The sequence below is a fragment of the Urtica dioica genome, chromosome 8 (assembly GCF_054948205.1).
Source record: "Urtica dioica subsp. dioica isolate 48M chromosome 8, U.dioica_male_clone48M_v1_H2, whole genome shotgun sequence".
Classification (NCBI taxonomy): Eukaryota; Viridiplantae; Streptophyta; class Magnoliopsida; order Rosales; family Urticaceae; genus Urtica; species Urtica dioica.
In genome coordinates, this window is record NC_142763.1 from 4,382,117 (window position 1) to 4,402,699 (window position 20,583).

A 20,583-nucleotide genomic window follows, 5' to 3' on the forward strand; every position below is an offset into this window, starting at 1 on the left:
ACATTTCCGTATCTATGCGCTGAGAAAGTTTCGTGAAAACTTGTGGCCTAAGTTATTATTATCCTGTTCAGGTTGTCCAGGGTCGCTGGGGATGATGAAAACGAATTCGTTTCATAATTGCTGTTTCTATTTCTTTCTTGATTATCTCTGCCTCCCTAGCTTTTTGTTCTGCAATCTGCAATCTCGTATTTACCTATGTAAGATTTCATTATGAGGTCATTCTGTTATAATCAGTTGTCTCTCGCCTTCTCTCTCTCTCTCTCTCTCTCTCTCTCTCTCTCTCATATCAGCGTGTCACATTTCTGATCCAAATACTGAATCAGCAATGTAAAATCTTCGAAAAATATATCATACGAAACAGCCAAACATAAACCGCAACTCAAAAAGCAGAAGAAGAAAAAAGATATATGAAGTGAAACCGAGAGATCTCTGACCTAACCGAAAAGATGTATTTGAGTTACTAAATAACTATTTTTAGGGAGACTTAAGTAATAAACAGTATGCTCAAAAGACACACAGATAGATGCACAACTTAGAGGATAAATAGGATTGTTTTCCCCTAAACATAAAGTAATAATGTTCTTTTAATAGAAAGGTCCGATAAATTTTACATTCGATGTCCCTCAACCTCATATTTTGCAATCTGCATTCACCTTAGAAAAACAATTTACTATGTATAAGCCCATTTTAAAAAGTTATCCATATAAATATTACTCAAATTATTAGGATTCGTTCCCCCTCAAAATTCCACCATTTATATAAATCTTCAATAAGTAAAAAATATTTATTACAGAATGTGTAATATATATTTTTTTTATCCAATTTTAGATTAGATTTTATACGAACTCCCCAAATATCGACATTAATATTAATTAGGTCACTCTTCAAATATCCAACAAGAGTTGTACCATTAGTGATAATTTATTAGTTTTATTCTTTGTTTTACATAGCACTGTTTTTTTTTATAAGGTCAATGATAAATCTATTTTGTTTAACATGGTCAAAAAGTTCTCATAAATAGCACAAAACGAAAAATAATAATAATAATAATAATAAAATAAAATAAAATTGAACTACCAATTCGATGGCCTAAGTTATTATTATCCTGTTCAGGTTGTCCCAGGGTCGCTGGGGATGATGAAGACGAATTCGATGGAGAAGATTTTGACGACGAGTTTCCAGTTAAGAATCATCCTCAGCTTGATGATCAGAATCCTCTTGCCAACGACTCGGTAAAAAAAAATATTATTTTCCGGAAGATCTATTTGAAGACATTTTCAGGGCAATTATAAATAATTATTTATTTTACGGGACGGTGGAGACAACCATAACAATAACAGTAATCAGCAATGGCAGCCCAATGTTCACGCTCTCTCTGTTGGAGGAAGTGGTAATTGGATTTCCTAATTGATGTCAAATATATATATATATATATATATATATATATATATATATATAGACATTCAATTAATTGCGTTGCTGTGATTGGAATGTGTAGTTGCTGGTAAGGAATTTGAGGGAGAGAGAGAAGGTTATGGCAATGAGTCCAATGAGGAATGGAAAGACAGAGTGGAAAAGTGGAAAGCGAGGCAAGAAAAGAGAGGAAATGTGCTCAGCAAAGACGATGTAAACAACGTTGAAGCCGATGAGGATGATTACATGCAAGTCTCAAATCACCTCTCAATAAAAGAATAAATAAAAATTACTCACAACTGAATAACAAGAGTAGGCCAATTTTTATTTATTATTGAGCTATGATTAAATGGACAATCTTAACATTAAAGTTGTGTACTTGAAAAAGAAAGTCACCAATAATCTCCACAAGAGCAATTCCCATCTTGATGATACTAACTGAAGAATAGAAGTAAAATGAAACAAGGTGCAGTATAATTGTTGAAAGAAATTACCAATAATCTCCACAAGAACAACCTCCATCTTTGAAATGGTGAAACCTACTAGCGTCCCTGAGAACGATTTCTCTCCTGGCGACCAAAGCGATCAACTTGATCGCGGAGTGGCAATCGCCGCTGACCCGATGGCCCTGCACGATCTGCAGCGGCGTCCCGTCGGAAGTACTGATGATCCCGAACGAGATCGCGAGTTTCTCGCTCTGATGCAACGACCGTTCTTCGCGTTCGTCGAGCACAGAGCCTCGCTCGGGGACGTACCCGAGCTCTGTGATCTCGGCCGTCAGTTCCTCGAGTTTCCGGTAGATTTTTTCGGTTTCCGCATGGGTCTTGTCTCCAGACTGAAACACGTGAGCCTGTTTCTTCACCTCTATCCAAGTGCATGCCGGGAAAATCCTCAGACCCTTCCTTTTCAGGGTCCGAAGCACGGAAGAAGCTTCCTTTGCCTTTCCTGTGGCCTTGTATATGTTCAAGAGGACTAGATAGCTGTTGAGCAATTCCGGCTCCATTCCGTAGATCTTCTCGGCTGCGATTCTCCCGAGCTCCAAATCCCCGTGGACCCGGCAAGCGGTGAGAAGCGCGGTCCACATGATGACCGTGGGCTCGAACGGGGCTTTCAGTATCATCTTGTGGGCTTCTTCCAACCAGCCTTCTCTCCCGAGCAGCTCGATCATGCACCCGTAGTGCATCGCCAGAGGCTTGACCTTGTGGTCTCTGCTCATCGACTCGAAGATCGCCCAGCCTTGATCGGAGAGGCCCGAGTAGGAACAAGCCGAGAGGACCGCGAGGAACGTGACGACGTCAGGGATAGTCTTCCGGTTGTTCTCCCTCGTCATCCTCTCGAAGAGCTTGATGGCCTCGCTCCCGAGCCCGTGGTTGCCGTACGCGGCGATCATCACGTTCCACGTGATCACGTCCTTGAACGGCATTTTGTCGAACACGTTGCGGGCGTCCTCGGCGCTGCCCCACTTTCCGTAGAAGTCGACGAGCGCGGTGTTGGCGACGACGTTGAATCCGTAGCCGTGGCTCACGAGGTCGGCGTGGGCTTGCTTGGCGTGCGCTAGCGAGGCGAGCCTCGCGCAGATCTTGAGGACTATGGAGAACGTGAATGGGTTGAGTTTAACGCCCGAGTCTCTCATCTCGTAGTACAAACTCAGGGCTTCCTCGGTGTATTCGTGGAGCGCGTTCGCTGCGATGATCGAGGTCCAAGCCACCGTTGTCTTCTCTGCCATCCTGGAGAACACGAGCCGAGCTTCTTTAATGGAGTTGCACTTGCTGTACATGTCGATCAGAGCGCAGGCCACGTAGACGTTGGCCACCACGTTGGACTTGACCGCGCAGGAGTGAATCTGCCGTCCGATCGTCACGATTCCGAGGCCCGAGCAGGCTCGGATCACGGTGGTGAATGTGTGGGCTCCGATCTCGGAGAATTTCTCGTGGATCTCGACGAACAGACTGATCGCCTCGGCGAACTGCCTTGAATCCACGAGGCCCAGGATCATCATGTTGGATGAGACCAAGTCCCTCTCGGGCAATTCGTCGAACAGTGTGCGTGCGTCGATCATCATCCCGCACCTCACGTGCATATAAAGAAACCTCTTCCTCATGTGCAAATCCAATTCAAGGCCAGTCCTGGAAACGAATTTAGAGAGATTTTTCACTTCTGTAACGGAGTTCAATCCGATGCAAGCATTTACCAGTGAATCGAGAGTACTGGTCCGGATTCCATTACAGCCAGCGATCTCCAAAACCCCGAAAAGCTCGAGTGCTTCTTCGTATCTCTTCCCCGAAACAAGCTTCTCTATCTCATCGCAAATCCCACTCATCGACCTCGTAGCCACCTTCGGCTCCTCGATCGATGCCGTTTCTTTCCTCTCGCCAACGTCCACCGCGAAACGTTTCGCCTCCGGGCGTGGCTGGAGAGAGCACTTTGCGCGGGGAGCCACTGCCTTCGGCGGCGATATCAGAGATCTCCGGCGCTCGAAGGACCGAGTATCGGAGGAAGAAAAACCGAAGACGCAAGAAATTGTGGCGGTTCGAGATCCGAGCGAGATTTCCATGGCTATAGAGATGAGATCGTAGCTTTGGAAACACACACAGAGAAGAAAGATCAGAGCGAGTTTCGTTCGGAGAGTACGAAGTCTTCAACTCTTATCTACGCCAAAATTGAAATATAAATTTTATATTCAACTTTCTCTTTTTATTTCCATACCCTTGTATTTATTTCATATCTTCCAATTATACCACTTATTCATTATTTAATAATAAAATATTACTCCATAAAATAATTCAAAATACAAATTAACATAAACTAAACTTAATATTTATTAATGTCATTTTAGTTTTTCTCAAACTCTAAATGTCAATGTTGTATTTGAAAATAAATTTAAAATATAAAATATGAATAATTTAAGGATAAATATGATATAATTTTATAAATAAGTGCAAATGTATAAATTATAAATTTTACAAGGACTAAATTTTTTTTAATGTAGTGAATAGTGTTGCGCCATATTTGGCGCAACACTAAAATCAATTAAACACCCAAGCCATTTTGGCGTGGGATATAGGGTATGGTTGGACTCCACCCTGACGCCATTCAGTGGGAATGACGTTCGGGTGGAGTTGGTCTGAAGCCTGAAAGAAACGGTTTCTTGCATTGTTAACTCCGCCTATGTTGTTTTGACTGTTTGTCTGAAGACTGAACATAAAATACTTTTTAAATCACTGACATAAAATACAAAAAAAAAAAAAAAAAAAAAAATTGGCTGAGTGACCCAAGAAACCACATTTCTAGATAGCGAGATCCGACCTTTGTTAAAATTAATAATAGTTCATTGAAAAATTAGTAGTTCTAGGCAAGGAAAAAAATGTCATTTTCGTTACCGTTTCGAGCTTCCTGATTTACGGAAAATCGACAAGTCGATGGAAAACCGAACGGAAAAAATGTGTAAAAGGGTATTCGATTTGCAGTTTTCTAATGTCGTTTTCCATGGAAAAACGACAACCCGATGAAAAACCGAACGGAAAAAATGTGGCAAAATATATTTAAAATATATACATGTAATACTTACATATATTTTTAATTTTTAAACACATATAAATAAAATACATTATGTATATAATCTTTTTTAATAGAAAATTGTATATATATATATATATATAATATTTTATAATTTGTGCTATTAATGTATAATACTTTATAAATTTGAGCTATTTTGTATGTAATATTTTTTATATAATATTTTGTTGTAATACTTGATACATTGTATATAATACTTAAAAAAAAAAAAAAAAAACGACAGCAGAAAAAAAACGACAGTAAAAACGACAAACGACGAAAATTGGCGAAAAACGACGACGAAACGACATATTACCCTTTCGACGGCCGTTGACTCGTCGGAAACGAATTTCCGGACGAAATTCTTGGAAATTCGTCGGCTTTTAAATCCTTGGTTCTAGGTACATAAATTTAATAAAAATTCAAAAGTGTCGATACAAATTAAATTTTTTATGAATAATTTAAATATAAATATGCAATAAATTTATAACGATTATTTTGTCTAATATTTTTTTTAAAAGAAATACGATTTAAGGAAAGAAATATATATTCCTTTACACCATAAAAAAATGAGTTTAGTTTTATTTTGTTGGATGTATCGAGTTCGTTGTGTATATTTTTAAGAGTTGAAACCTAGAATAAAGTCAATATAGCGGCTCATAATTTTATAATTTACTTTTTTTTTATAAAAATAAACTCATTTGTTTTGAATATATCTCGATGAAGTCTATGATTAACTTTGAGTTACATGATTAAAAATGAATTTTATTTTTCAAAATAATACAATTTATTTAAAAAAAATCATATAAAACTAATTATTTAACAAAATAACAATTGTTTTAAGTTTGCATCAAAATAATCAAAATTCTTATCTATTTAGAAATAAAACAATTTATTTTTAAAAAAAAATCATATAAAACTAATTATTTAACAAAATAACAATTGTTTTAAGTTTGCATCAAAATAATCAAAATTCTTATCTATTTAGCAATTTTTTTATACAGCTATATGTATAAATCTATTCACATCTAATATTTGCCTTTTTATTTTATTTTTTTTATTTGGACTATCTCTAATTTTTAGATAAACCTAACTAGCTAATAATATACCAATAAAAAAATCAAAATGAATGATATTTTGTAGGGCTGTATAAAACCGAACCGAAAATCGGATAAAACCGATATCCAAACCGAACCGAAACCGAAATTTGGAGCCACGTCAGCTAACCGAAATTCGGATTCGGATAATCGATCCGGTTTAAAAAACTGGACCGGATATCGGATTTGATTTTGGGAAAATCTGGATATCGGTTATTTAACCGATTTTTTTAATTAAAAATAAATATATATTAAAAAAAAGATTCTCATATATCAACTCCTACTGCTACTACAACTTGATTTGATTATGTGATTTATAAAGGTATAATTTATATTTCATTAATAGGACGGTTAATTTTATCGCATTGTCTTATCATGTATTTGGTTCAAAATATTATTATATTACCATATCATGTATTGTTACTTTGAAGAAGGAAGTAATATTTTGATATATGGTTCAAAATATTTTTTGGTGTTGTTTGTTTCCATTCCATTGGATATATGGTTGTAATTGTAAATACAAACTGAATGTTAAATGTTGAGAGTTGAGTGGGTGCCAACCTAATTGGGATGTGCTCAACCTCTCATATATCATTCCTTTCTTTATCAATATCAATGAAGTATTATTTTTATTCCATTTTACATTCATGTTTTTACTACCTGATTATTTATCATTTTAAATTTTAATTTTTTTGTTTGGATCAACAGATAATCATATACAATTAATATGCCAAAACGTAGTTTTGTTTCTTTAGATAGAAATAAACTGGTATAGTTCACAATGAAAGAAGAGTCCAAATAGCAGTAAAAAAAAATAGAAAGAAAAAAAAAATGGAAGCATGCTAAAAGGTGAACATGCTTATACTATTTCCGATTTTATTTTGAAGTATGGAAAAATGATCAAGACAGCGTTTCTTAGTCCTTAACTATACGTACGTGCTTCCATGCTAATAATAAAAAATAAAATAAAGAGATAAAATATCTCACTTCCCCCTTTCAACTCATAAACATCCTAGTGAAATGTGGTTCCTAAGGAGACAAATAACTAATAATAGTGGCAAAAATATTAAATGTTTAGACAAAACACTACTTATATACTCATTTTTTTTTTGTTGCAAAAGTACCACATGTTATTATTTAGTAACGCCGTAACTACTTGCACCGTTAAGTTCAAACATAAATTTTAATGGCGAAAATATTAATACGTAACTAAATTTGTAACATGAGATATTTTTGCGTTAGGCAATTTACTGCCCCGTTAGGCTTAATGGAAATTAGCATTTCTATTCATTTCCATTAAGTAATTAAAAAAAAATCAAATTTAAATGGTAAGTGAAATTGACTAAACTGTTAAAGTTTTTTTTAAAAGGTATTAATATGTAAAATAAATTTCATCTTTATTAATAACTTAGAAAAAAAGTAAAAACATTACAACAAGATTATGAGTAAAATATTACAATAAGACAACATTTCTATAGTAGTAATGTTTTGAAAGTTTATATCAAAATTATCAACTGTTTTTTTAGATAATAACTATAGACCAATTTGTGGACAATATTGTACATATATATTTGTAGAGAATATTGTAGAGTAATGTTATAGAATTGAAATGTGAGTTGTGAGATGAGTTGTGAAAAATGAATTAAAAGGATGTCTATTTATAGTGAATATTTGGAAACGGGCTGGAAGTGTAAATAAAAAAATTATCAGTTGACGTCCCAAATTTTGTAACGGCCTAATGGAAACAAATACCCTGCTACTGCCACCTTTCGTCACTGTCACTTCCGCAAGTGTGTCGGAATTTTTTTTCCGTTTCCAAGGCATACGAAAATTATTCATTCTGTGAGATATGTAACAGTGTTTGGAAGGCATTCCTTCCCATATGTGCTATACGATTGTTAGGTTTAGTCAAACTCAATTGCTTAAGTTGTAAATAGTCTCATTTACATCAGTTCTAAGTTTTGGGTTCCGGTCCTTATTAGAACAACGTCCCCTACAAAATTGATAGATTTTTCCATCAAAAGAAGGCTAATTGGTCTTAGACATTTTAATCAGAAAAGGTACGTTTGGATTGTAGTCTTTTAGTCCGAATTATTTTAGGGAGAATTGACCATATTACCACTTTAGAATTTAGACCATGGAAAATTTTAGCTTAATTAAGAGAATACTTCAAACTAAACCAAGACACATACGCATATTTAAAAGTTGAGATGCCTCAGGCTTAGAGGGTCCAGTGTCCCCTTCAAATTTTGAAAATTACAATCTTCACCCTAAAATTTGAATCAATGTTTATAATTTTAGCTCAAATTTATATATTTTTATAAATTTGCTTCCCTGATTTTTTATTTTCAAATTTGCCCCTCTCATTGGAATTTTTAGCTCCGCCATTAATGCGCATATTATGTGAGACATAGGCAAATTGATCTATATTCTTAATATTTGAATAATTATTCTATGATTTAATCGACTAATTTATATAGTTTATTCTTATTTTTATCAATCTAATAAATTTTCCTTATTTTGAAAATTATGATTTAATAATGTCAAGAATGAGGGTCAATTCTTTTAATAAGAAAATTGAGGTCAAACTCTTTTATTACTATAATTATATTTAAAATTTAGTTTTGACATTTGGCTCCCCAGTGTAGGGACATACGTAGCATTGACATGGCGTAGTTTGTGAGGGTGTTCGCGGTCAATGTGGAAGGTGTCTTCCTGGGGATGAAACACGCGGCGCGGGTGATGATCCTGACGAAGAAGGGAAGCATAGTGTCGATCTCGAGCGTGGCAGGTGTGGCCGGGGGCTATTGTTAAAGTTATGATTGAGTGCTCGTGCGTATTTCTGATCAACACTTACCGCGATAAACTCACTTCATCAAATAGATTGAATTACGCGGAACTAATAACAATGTAAATTAGGGAGGGCTAATATGAAAAAAAAAAAAAGTTCAAAGGGCTAATTCATTAATTTTTAGGGTAAATAAAAGGCAAAAAAAATAAAACTAAACTAAATCCGTACAAAAAGTGTAATGTATAGATACATGAAGTGATGGTGCAATATTGCTATCGTTTTCTGTAGGGGAGGGTGTCGTTTTTAGAGCATGGAAGTGCATGGTTGAAATTCATATGAAGTTTAGACATCTCAATGATATGGTCATTTAGAGCTTTACTCACTGGTTTCATATCTACCGTAACGTACGTATACGAGTTATTTTCAGCGACTAAAACATGAATGCGTGTCTAACTGCTATCTACTTTTATTTATGTCTACACACTGGTTAACTAAACACATTTAATTAGCATACGCCTTTTGACCTTTGACTTTGAGGAGAAACAAAGTCAACGTAGCAACTAACTCGCAGTAGTATCAAGTATCAACTATCGATTCATGACTAAATTACTTCAAAGCTTTAAAAGTGTTTTTTTTTTTTTTTTTTGGATTTGGATACGGTTGTACAATTTATTTTTTGTAGCTGTACATATTTATGTCTCATTTCATCTTTATTTTCAAATCAATTCTCTTTTTAATGGAAAAATATGTTTATATACTAAATATATAGCATTTCTAAGAAAAATAATGTGAAAGAGGCATAAAAAGCTACTATTCTCAAAATAAGGCAATTCATATAATTTATATAAATTTTTATTGTCAAGGCCCGTCACCGGACAAATTAAATGCCGTCAGTTATTGAACTTTTTTTTTAATAATAAATCATCACTTATACATGAAAAATATGTTAATATAAATGGACGTCGTCATGTCTACTAAAAAAAATGGACGTCATATAAAAAATGGACGTCGAGGAACTTGATCGCGGAGTGGCAATCGCCGCTGACCCGATGGCCCTGCACGATCTGCAGCGGCGTCCCGTCGGAAGTACTGATGATCCCGAACGAGATCGCGAGTTTCTCGCTCTGATGCGACGACCGTTCTTCGCGTTCGTCGAGCACAGAGTCTCGCTCGGGGACGTACCCGAGCTCTGTGATCTCGGCCGTCAGTTCCTCAAGTTTCCGGTAGATTTTTTCGGTTTCCGCATGGGTCTTGTCTCCAGACCGAAACACGTGAGCCTGTTTCTTCACCTCTATCCAAGTGCACGCCGGGAAAATCCTCAGACCCTTCCTTTTCAGGGTCCGAATCACGGAAGAAGCTTCCTTTGCCTTTCCTGTGGCCTTGTATATGTTCAAGAGGACTAGATAGCTGTTGAGCAATTCCGGCTCCATTCCGTAGATCTTCTCGGCGGCGATTCTCCCGAGCTCCAAATCCCCGTGGACCCGGCAAGCGGTGAGAAGCGCTTCCCACATGTTGATCTTGGGCTCGAACGGGGCTTTCAGTATCATCTCGTGGGCTTCTTCCAACCAGCCTTCTCTCCCGAGCAGCTCGATCATGCACGCGTAGTGCATCGCCCGAGGCTTGACCTTGTGGTCTCTGCTCATCGACTCGAAGATCGCCCCGCCTTGATCGGAGAGGCCCGAGTAGGAACAAGCCGAGAGGACCGCGAGGAACGTGACGTGGTCGGGGATGATATTCCGATTGTTCTCCCTCGTCATCCTCTCGAAGAGGTCGATGGCCTCGCTCCCGAGCCCGTGGTTGCCGTACGCGGCGATCATCGCGTTCCACGTGATCACGTCCTTGAACGGCATTTTGTCGAACACGTTGCGGGCGTCCTCGGCGCTGCCCCACTTTCCATAGAAGTCGATGAGCGCGGTGTTGGCGACGAGGTCGAATCCGTAGCCGTGGCTCACGAGGTCGGCGTGGACTTGCTTGGCGTGCGCCAGCGAGGCGAGCCTCGAGCAGATCTTGATAACTATGGAGAACGTGAATTGGTTGATTTTAACGCCCGAGTCTCTCATCTCGTAGTACAAACTCAGGGCTTCCTCGGTGTGTTCGTGGCGCGCGTTCGCTGCGATGATCGAGGTCCAAGCCACCGTTGTCTTCTCCGCCAGCCTGGAGAACACGAGCCGAGCTTCTTTAATGGAGTTGCACTTGCTGTACATGTTGATCAAAGCATTGGCCACGAAGGCGTTGGCCACCACGTTGGACTTGACCGCGCATGAGTGAATCTGCCGTCCGATCGTCACGATTCCGAGGCCCGAGCAGGCTCGGATCACGGGGGTGAATGTGTGGTCTCCGATCTCGGAGAATTTCTCGTGGATCACAAACATTCACGATATTTTTAAACAGTCCTAATTCTTAGTGCATAAGAACTATTTTTCTAATTTGTTATGATCATACATTATTTAGTATCCTTTTGTATAGTTTGGATTATTCTTATTGTAAATTTTAAATTCAACGTGCAATATAAAAGCAATGTATAACGAGTTTGTCTTTTAAATTATTCCTAATATATTTTCAAACAATTCTTATAATATCTTAATGAAATCATTGTTACGGTGAGAATTACAAATACATTATTGACTTCATTATCTCATAGTAATATAATAGTTATCTGTTACAGAGTTCGACATATTCTTTTTAAATATGATAAAGATAAATATAAGTAAGATTTAAATTTATTCTATAATGTATAGGTATAGGATAAAGTAAATTAATCACCCAAGACATACTGAGGCTTCTTAACAAATGTAAAATTTATAAACTAGTCTATTAGTAGGACAATTAATTTTTATCGTATTGTCGAAGAGCACTTGTCGTGTGTGTGGGGACGAGATCGGGTGCAACGAGAACGGAGAGGTGTTCTCGGCATGCCACGTGTGCAAGTTTCCGGTGTGCCGGCCGTGCTACGACTACATGCAAGTCTCAAATCACCTCTCACAACTGAATAATAAGAGTAGGCCAATTTTTATTTATTATTGAGCTATTATAAAATGGACAATCTTAACATTAAAGTTGTGTACTTGAAATAGAAAGACAAGAAAGTCACCAATAATCTCCACAAGAGCAATTCCCATCTTTATGATTCTAACTGAACAATAGAAGTAAAATGAAACAAGGTGTAGTATAATTGTTGAAAGAAATTACCAATAATCTCCACAAGAACAATATCCATCTTTGAAATGGTGAAACCTACTAGCGTCCCTGAGAACTATTTCTCTCCCGGCGACCAAAGCGATCAACTTGATCGCGGAGTGGCAATCGCCGCTGACCCGATGGCCCTGCACGATCTGCAGCGGCATCCCGTCGGAAGTACTGATGATCCCGAACGAGATCGCGAGTTTCTCGCTCTGATGCGACGACCGTTCTTCGCGTTCGTCGAGCACAGAACCTCGCTCGGGGACGTACCCGAGCTCTGTGATCTCGGCCGTCAGTTCCTCGAGTTTCCGGTAGATTTTTTCGGTTTCCGCATGGGTCTTGTCTCCAGACCGAAACACGTGAGCCTGTTTCTTCACCTCTATCCAAGTGCATGCCGGGAAAATCCTCAGACCCTTCCTTTTCAGGGTCCGAAGCACGGAAGAAGCTTCCTTTGCCTTTCCTGTGGCCTTGTATATGTTCAAGAGGACTAGATAGCCGTTGAGCAATTCCGGCTCCATTCCGTAGATCTTCTCGGCTGCGATTCTCCCGAGCTCCAAATCCCCGTGGACCCGGCAAGCGGTGAGAAGCGCGGTCCACATGTTGACCGTGGGCTCGAACGGGGCTTTCAGTATCATCTTGTGGGCTTCTTCCAACCAGCCTTCTCTCCCGAGCAGCTCGATCATGCACCCGTAGTGCATCGCCAGAGGCTTGACATTGTGGTATCTGCTCATCGACTCGAAGATCGCCCAGCCTTGATTGGAGAGGCCCGAGTAGGAACAAGCCGAGAGGACCGCGAGGAACGTGACGACGTCAGGGATAGTCTTCCGGTTGTTCTCCCTCGTCATCCTCTCGAAGAGCTTGATGGCCTCGCTCCCGAGCCCGTGGTTGCCGTACGCGGCGATCATCGCGTTCCACGTGATCACGTTCTTGAGCGGCATTTTGTCGAACACGTTGCGGGCGTCCTCGGCGCTGCCCCACTTTCCATAGAAGTCGATGAGCGCGGTGTTGACGACGACGTTGAATCCGTAGCCGTGGCTCACGAGGTCGGCGTGGACTTGCTTGGCGTGCGCCAGCGAGGCGAGTCTCGCGCAGATCTTGATGACTATGGAGAACGTGAAATGGTCGGCTTTAACGCCCGAGTCTCTCATCTCGTAATACGAACTCAGGGCTTCCTCGGTGTGTTCGTGGCGAGCGTTCGCTGCGATGATCGAGTTCCAAGCCACCGTTGTCTTCTTCGCCAGCCTGGAGAACACGAGCCGAGCTTCTTTAATGGAGTTGCACTTGCTGTACATGTTGATCAGAGCGCAGGCCACGAAGTCGTCGGCCACCACGTTGGACTTGACCGCGCAGGAGTGAATCTGCCGTCCGATCGTCACGATTCCCAGGCCCGAGCAGGCTCGGATCACGGGGGAGAATGTGTGGGCTCCGATCTCGGAGAATTTCTCGTGGATCACGAGGAACAGACTGATCGCCTCGGCGAAGTGCCTCGAATCCACGAGGCCCAGGATCATCATGTTGGATGAGACCAAGTCCCTCTCGGGCAATTCGTCGAACAGTTTGCGTGCGTGGATCATCATCCCGCACCTCACGTGCATATAAAGAAACCTCTTCCTCATGTGCAAATCCAATTCAAGGCCAGTCCTGGAAACGAATTCAGAGAGATTTTTCACTTCTCCAACGGAGTTCAATCCGATGCAAGCATATACCAGTGAATCGAGAGTACTGGTCCGGATTCCATTACAGCCAGCGATCTCCAAAACCCTGAAAAGCTCGAGTGCTTCTCCGTATCTCTTCCCCGAAACAAGCTTCTCTATTTCATCGCAAATCCCACTCATCGACCTCGTAGCCACGTTCGGCTCCTCGATCGATGCCGTTTTTTTCCTCTCGCCAACGTCCACCGCGAAACGTTTCGCCTCCGGGCGTGGCTGGAGAGAGCACTTTGCGCGGGGAGCCACAGCCTTCGGCGGCGATATCAGAGATCTCCGGCGCTCGAAGGACCGAGTATCGGAGGAAGAAAAACCCAAGACGCAAGAAATTGTGGCGGTTCGAGATCCGAGCGAGATTTCCATGGCTATAGAGATGAGATCGTAGCTTTGGAAACACACGCAGAGAAGAAAGATCAGAGCGAGTTTCGTTCGGAGATTTGCTTCGGAGAGTACGAAGTCTGAGACCAACTCCGTCCACCCGATTACACCATTTTCAACTCTTATCTATAACAAATTGAAATATTATTTTTATATTCTTTTTTTTTTTTTTACTTTATCTTTTTTATTTCCATACCCTTATGTTTATTTCATATCTTCCAATTATACCACTTATTCATTATTTAATAATAAAATATTACTCCATAAAATAATTCAAAATACAAATTAACATAAACTAAACTTAATATTTATTAATGTCATCAAACTCTAAATGTCAATGTTGTATTTGAAAATAAATTTAAAATATAAAATATAAAATATGAATAATTTAAGAATAAATATGATATAGTTTTATAAATAAGTGCAAATGTATAAATTATAAATTTTACAAAGGCTAAATTTTTTTTAGTGTAGTGAATAGTGTTGCGCCATATTTGGCGCAACACTAAAATCAATTAAACACCCACGCCATTTTGGCGTGGGATCTAGGGTATGGTTGGACTCCACCCTGACACCATTCAGTGGGAATGACGTTCGGGTGGAGTTGGTCTAAATCTTGAAAGAAACGGTTTCTTTCATGAGGAATTGTCATAACTACCACCAACTCAATAACAATTTCCAATAATCCACCAAACAATAATTTTGGCCAAATATACCACTTGTCTCTATGTGTAAAACCCTAAATACCCTTAAAAAAATTATTCTTTACATTTTATCATTTAATTCTTTCTCTCTCTCTCTCTCTCTCTCTCTCTCTCTCTCTCTCTCTCTCTCTCTCTAACGTCTGATACATTTCCAAAATCTCATCACTCAAACCCACCCAAAATAAAAACCATTCTTCTTCTTTGAATCACGATCGAAATCCTTGCCCAAACATTTCAGCGAACGAAACTCTTTTTCTTCTCCACGAATCTCTTCTCCTTGCCCGGATTCTACTTGGTTAGTTTCAGCGAATCTCTTTGCCAAAGACTCTACTTGGTTAGTTTTAATGTTTTTTCTTACCATTTATTTCGTTTTTGTGTATATTTATTCCGGGTATGTTTAAATTTGGGGCAAAAATAAGGTTTTCGTGATTCTGGGTAATTTTTGAAGTTGTTCAGCGAAGTTCGTAAGTTTCGTCAGATGTCAACAGTTGACATCAATTGTAGATATCTTATGTCAACAGTTGATGTCATATGTTGACATATATTGTTGATGTATAATGTCAACAGTTGACATCAACTGTTGACATCTGATGTCAACAATTACTAACTTTGGATTTATTCTTGATTTGTACAGTGATGGCGGAAATTTATTTATTATTCAAGCACAGTGGTACTTGGATTAAACCTGGTCGGTATCATGAGAAAGGATATTTCGGAATTATGGTGCCGTCTGAAGCGAACTTCGCTAGCTTTGTTCAATATCCTTATGCCATCGAATCCCCTTATGCCATCAATACTCGAGGAAGGGTGTGATTCGGTCCCAACTCATGAATCGGCAATTCGTTCTACATTAGGATTGGATGACTACTTTTTTAATTCTTTGTTCAGACTACTTTTTTTTTAATTTATTATGCTTTGTTCATACTACTGTTGTTTAAGAGTCTATTTGTTTAATTCATTATGTTTTTTGTTCAAACTACTTTTGTTAAAGAGAATCCAGACTACTTGTTGACCTCAACTGTTGACGTTGATGTCAACAATTGACGTCAACTGTTGACATCAATGTCAACATCATCAATATCAACAATTGACGCCAACTGTTGATATCAATATCAACAATTGACATCAATTGTTGATATCAATGCCAACAGCATCAATGTCAACAACTGACGTCAAATGTTGATACCAATGTCAACAATTGACGTCAACTGTTGATATCAATGTCAACAATTGACGTCAATTGTTGACATCAATGTCAATACAACAGAGAGCTCATAAATCACAGATGTCAACTGTTGACATTGATGTCAACAATTGACGTCAAAACCATTAAAAACAACTACAAATTGATAATTGATATATTGTTGATATTCATTAAACATGCTATCAAAAGCATACCAAAAGAATAAGATACGAGTAGTACGTGAACAACATTGCTATCAAAAGCATACCAAAAGATTAAGATCAAAGTAGTACGTGAAACACATTGCTATCTATTGTTTACATTGTTTCCTAATTGTCATAAATCTCCATGTCCGATCCAACATGGGTCTCTAACTTCACTGCCTCGTGCCGGTATAAGTCGATCGTGAACTTTTGCCGGTGCATGTACATCTCCTCTTGTTTGACATCTTGCAGAGAACTCAAAAATCACATATGTCACAGATGTCAACAATTGACGTCAACAGTTGACATTGACGTCAACAGTTGACATTGACGTCAACAGTTGACATTGACGTCAATTGTTGACATTGACGTCAATTTTGACATTGACGTCAATTTTGACATTGACGTCAATTTTGACATTGATGTCAACAGTTGATGTCAACAATTAACGTCATCTGTTGACATCAATGTCAACAATTGACATCAACTGTTGACATCAATGTCAATAATTGACGTTAATGTCAACAATTGGCGTCAACAATTGTTGACATTGATGTCAATTGATGTCAACTGTTGACATCAATGTCAACAATTGACGTAAACTGATGTCATCAATTGACGTCAAAACCATTAAAAAAACAACAGTAGAATTGACTGTCGTACCTGATCGCCAAGCCATTCTTCTTCGGTCCAGAGTTCTTAGTAAAATGTCTTCAATTTGATTTCAACTTCTGTGAAATTTCATCCCTATGACAATTTATCTTCTAGTGGCTTGTACCAACGCCTTTCCTCATCTTTCTTCTTCAACAATCCAAACTTCAGCAAACTCTCAATGACAGAAACCACATTTTTAGATAGCGAGATCCTACCTTTGTTAAAATTAATAATAGTTCATTGAAAAATTAGTAGTTCTAGCCAAGGAAAAAAAATGTCATTTTCGTTACCGTTCTGAGCTTCTTGATTTACGGAAAATCGACAAGTCGATGGAAAACCGAACGGAAAAATGTGGAAAAGGGTATTGAATTTGCAGTTTTCAAATGCCACTTTTCATGGAAAATCGACAACCCGATGAAAAACCGAACGGAAAAAATGTGGCAAAATATATTTAAAATATACACATGTAATACATACATATATTTTTAAATTTTTAAACATATATAAATAAAATACATTATGTATATAATCTTTTTTAATAGAAAATTGTATATATATATATATATAATATTTTATAAATTTGTGTTATTAATGTATAATATTTTATAAATTTGAGCTATTTTGTATGTAATATTTTTTATATAATATTTTGTATGTAATATTTTCAAATGAAATAGAATCTTCACAAAATATTTGAAGAATAAAATATGTAATAATATTTTGTTGTAATACTTGATACATTGTATATAAAAAAAAAGGCAGTAAAAACGACAAACGACGAAAATCGGCGAAAACGACAAAAACTGAAAAACGACGACGAAACGACATATTACCCTTTCGACGGCCGTTGACTCGCCGGAAACGAATTTTCGGGCGAAATTCTTGGAAATTCGTCGGCTTTTAAATCCTTGGTTCTAGGTACATAAATTTAATAAAAATTCAAAAGTGTCGATACAAATTAAATTTTTTATGAATAATTTAAATATAAATATGCAATCAATTTATAACGATTATTTTGTCTAATATTTTTTTTTAAAGAAATACGATTTAAGGAAAGAAATATCTATTCCTTTACACCATAAAAAAATGAGTTTAGTTTTATTTTGTTGGATGTATCGAGTTCGTTGTGTATATTTTTAAGTGTTGAAACCTAGAATAAAGTCAATATAGCGGCTCATAATTTTATAATTTACTTTATTTTTTATATAAAAATAAACTCATTTGTTTTGAATATATCTCGATGAAGTCTATGATTAACTTTGAGTCACATGATTAAAAATGAATTTTATTTTTCAAAATAAAACAATTTATTTAAAAAAAAATAATCATATAAAACTAATTATTTAACAAAATAACAATTGTTTTAAGTTTACATCAAAATAATCAAAATTCTTATCTATTTACCAATTTTTTTATACAGCTATACTACATATAAATTGCATACCTCAATATGTAAATCTATTCACATCTAATATTTGCCTTTTTTTTTTATTTGGACTATCTCTAATTTTTAGATAAACCTAACTAGCTAATAATATACCAATAAAAAAATTCAAAATGAATGATTTTTTGTAGGGCTGTACAAAACCGAACCGAAAATCGGATAAAACCGATATCCAAACCGAACCGAAACCGAAATTTGGAGCCGCGTCAGCTAACCGAAATTCGGATTCGGATAAATGATCCGGTTTACAAAATTGGACCGGATATCGGATTTGATTTTGGAAAAATCTGGATATCGGTTATTTAACCGATTTTTTAATTAAAAATAAATATATGGATAAATTACAAGAATACCCCCTGAATTCAAGGGTCGGTAACGAAGTGCCCCTGAACTCGAAATTTCCACAAAAACTGTCTTGAACTTTTGTTTTGCTGCGGCGTTACCCCTTCCGTCAAATTTATTCTAACGCTGTTAAAATTTTGGTGACGTGGATATCAAATGTGATTTAAAACATGTTTAATTATCAAGTTACCCTCAGTTATTATTATTATTATTATTATTATTATTATTATTATTATTATTATTATTATTATTATTATCAAGTTACCCAAAGTGATATCAAATTGGCTCCGATTCGTAATTCTCCTCCATTGCTTGTCTTTCTCGATTGTGAGGACTTGGAACCCTTGCTCGAGGACGAAATCGCCGGCCATGACCTGATACTCGCAGACGAGCTTTGCGTCGCCGGAGATCGGGTCGAGATCGAACCAGGTTCGGCTCGGCTCATCTGCTTCTCGACGAACCGGCAGTCTTCGATCAGCGATCGCCACTTCTTCGACACAGACTTACACCTCCGCATGGACTTTATCGGAAGCCTAACAAGAATGTGCTCGCCGATCACTTCGAGAGGAAGCTTCGAGGCCTCGTTTTCTCTGTGGATCTTTCGACCGGTCCGTGGCTGGGCCGGTTTCTTGAAATCTCCGCTGTGTTTCTTCGAGGAAATCTTGAAGGCATAGTCACACCTCTTTGAGGAAACTTTCCTGAATGAACAGAATAAGTGAAGGTCATGGAATCATTGGCTTGGCAAGTGGAAACTAAATCCGATCGGAGTGAAAGAAAAAATAAATTTACCTGATTATTCTTAAACGACATCCAATATTTGCGTTCGATCTCAAGCCTTGGCCGATTTCGAAAGGCCGGTGTGCTCTGAGGGGTTGATCCCAACGGTGTGGCGTCTGAGTTGATGATTCCATTTTGACCCTCTAATTCGATCTTCCACGATCATCAATCATCTCATGAGTGAGAATTTTTCAAAGTAAGGGTTTCTGTCAAAAAGAAATTGGGGTTTCTTTTTATGGAGAAAAATAGAGAACTCGAAAGAGGTTTTTAATCAATAATCTCCCTATTATTCTGGCTCAAATACGAAGGAAAAAAAATCTTGAGAATGTAACTGATAATCTATACCAGCGAAATCTAGTCCAAAGAAGATCAGATGAGAAAGAAACCTTGCGATAAATTAGGTCAAATAGAAGAGACACGGTCTGATAATCGCCGGAACCTTAATTAATAATAATAGATAATATCATTATTATTCCATTAAATAATAATAATAATAATAATAATAATAATAATAATAATAATAATAATAATAATAACTGAGGGTAGAACCGATATCCAAACCGAATCAAAATCGAAATTTGGAGCCGCGTCAGCTAACCGAAATTCGGATTCGGATAACCGATTCGGTTTACAAAACTGGACCGGATATCGGATTTGATTTTGGGAAAATCTGGATATCGGTTATTTAACCGATTTTTTTAATTAAAAATAAATATATATTAAAAAAAACTTCTCATATATCAACTCATACTGCTACTACAACTTGATTTGATTATGTGATTTATAAAGGTATAATTTATATTCCATTAATAGGACGGTTAATTTTATCGTATTGTCTTATTATGTATTTGGTTCAAAATATTATTATATTATCATATCATGTATTGTTACTTTGAAGAAGGAAGTAATATTTTGATATATGGTTCAAAAGATTTTTTGGTGTTGTTTGTTTCCATTCCATTGGATATATGGTTGTAATTGTAAATACAAACTGAATGTTAAATGTTGAGAGTTGAGTGGGTACCAACCTAGTTGGGATGTGCTCAACCTCTCATATATCATTCCTTTCTTGATCAATATCAATGAAGTATTATTTTTATTCCATTTTTACATTCATGTTTTTACTACCTGATTATTTATCATTTTAAATTTTAAT

At 37.4% G+C, this 20,583-nt stretch overlaps 1 protein-coding gene and 1 pseudogene across 1 annotated transcript; both read right to left on the bottom strand.

The window, feature by feature from the left end:
* Positions 1 to 1,723: 1,723 nt before the first annotated feature.
* LOC149387427 (pentatricopeptide repeat-containing protein At5g50390, chloroplastic pseudogene) lies at positions 1,724 to 3,967 on the bottom strand (annotated as a pseudogene).
* Positions 3,968 to 4,439: 472 nt separating this feature from the next.
* On the bottom strand, positions 4,440 to 14,253 carry LOC149387428 (pentatricopeptide repeat-containing protein At5g50390, chloroplastic-like). The gene is made up of 5 exons (XM_089624540.1): positions 12,059 to 14,253; positions 11,922 to 11,989; positions 11,712 to 11,804; positions 9,874 to 11,210; positions 4,440 to 4,608 (listed from the first exon to the last, which is right to left on the bottom strand). The coding sequence occupies exons 1-5, from the start codon at positions 14,103 to 14,105 to the stop codon at positions 4,440 to 4,442; spliced, it is 3,714 nt and encodes a 1,237-aa protein (XP_089480666.1). The 5' UTR covers positions 14,106 to 14,253.
* Between the last annotated feature and the right edge of the window lie 6,330 nt (positions 14,254 to 20,583).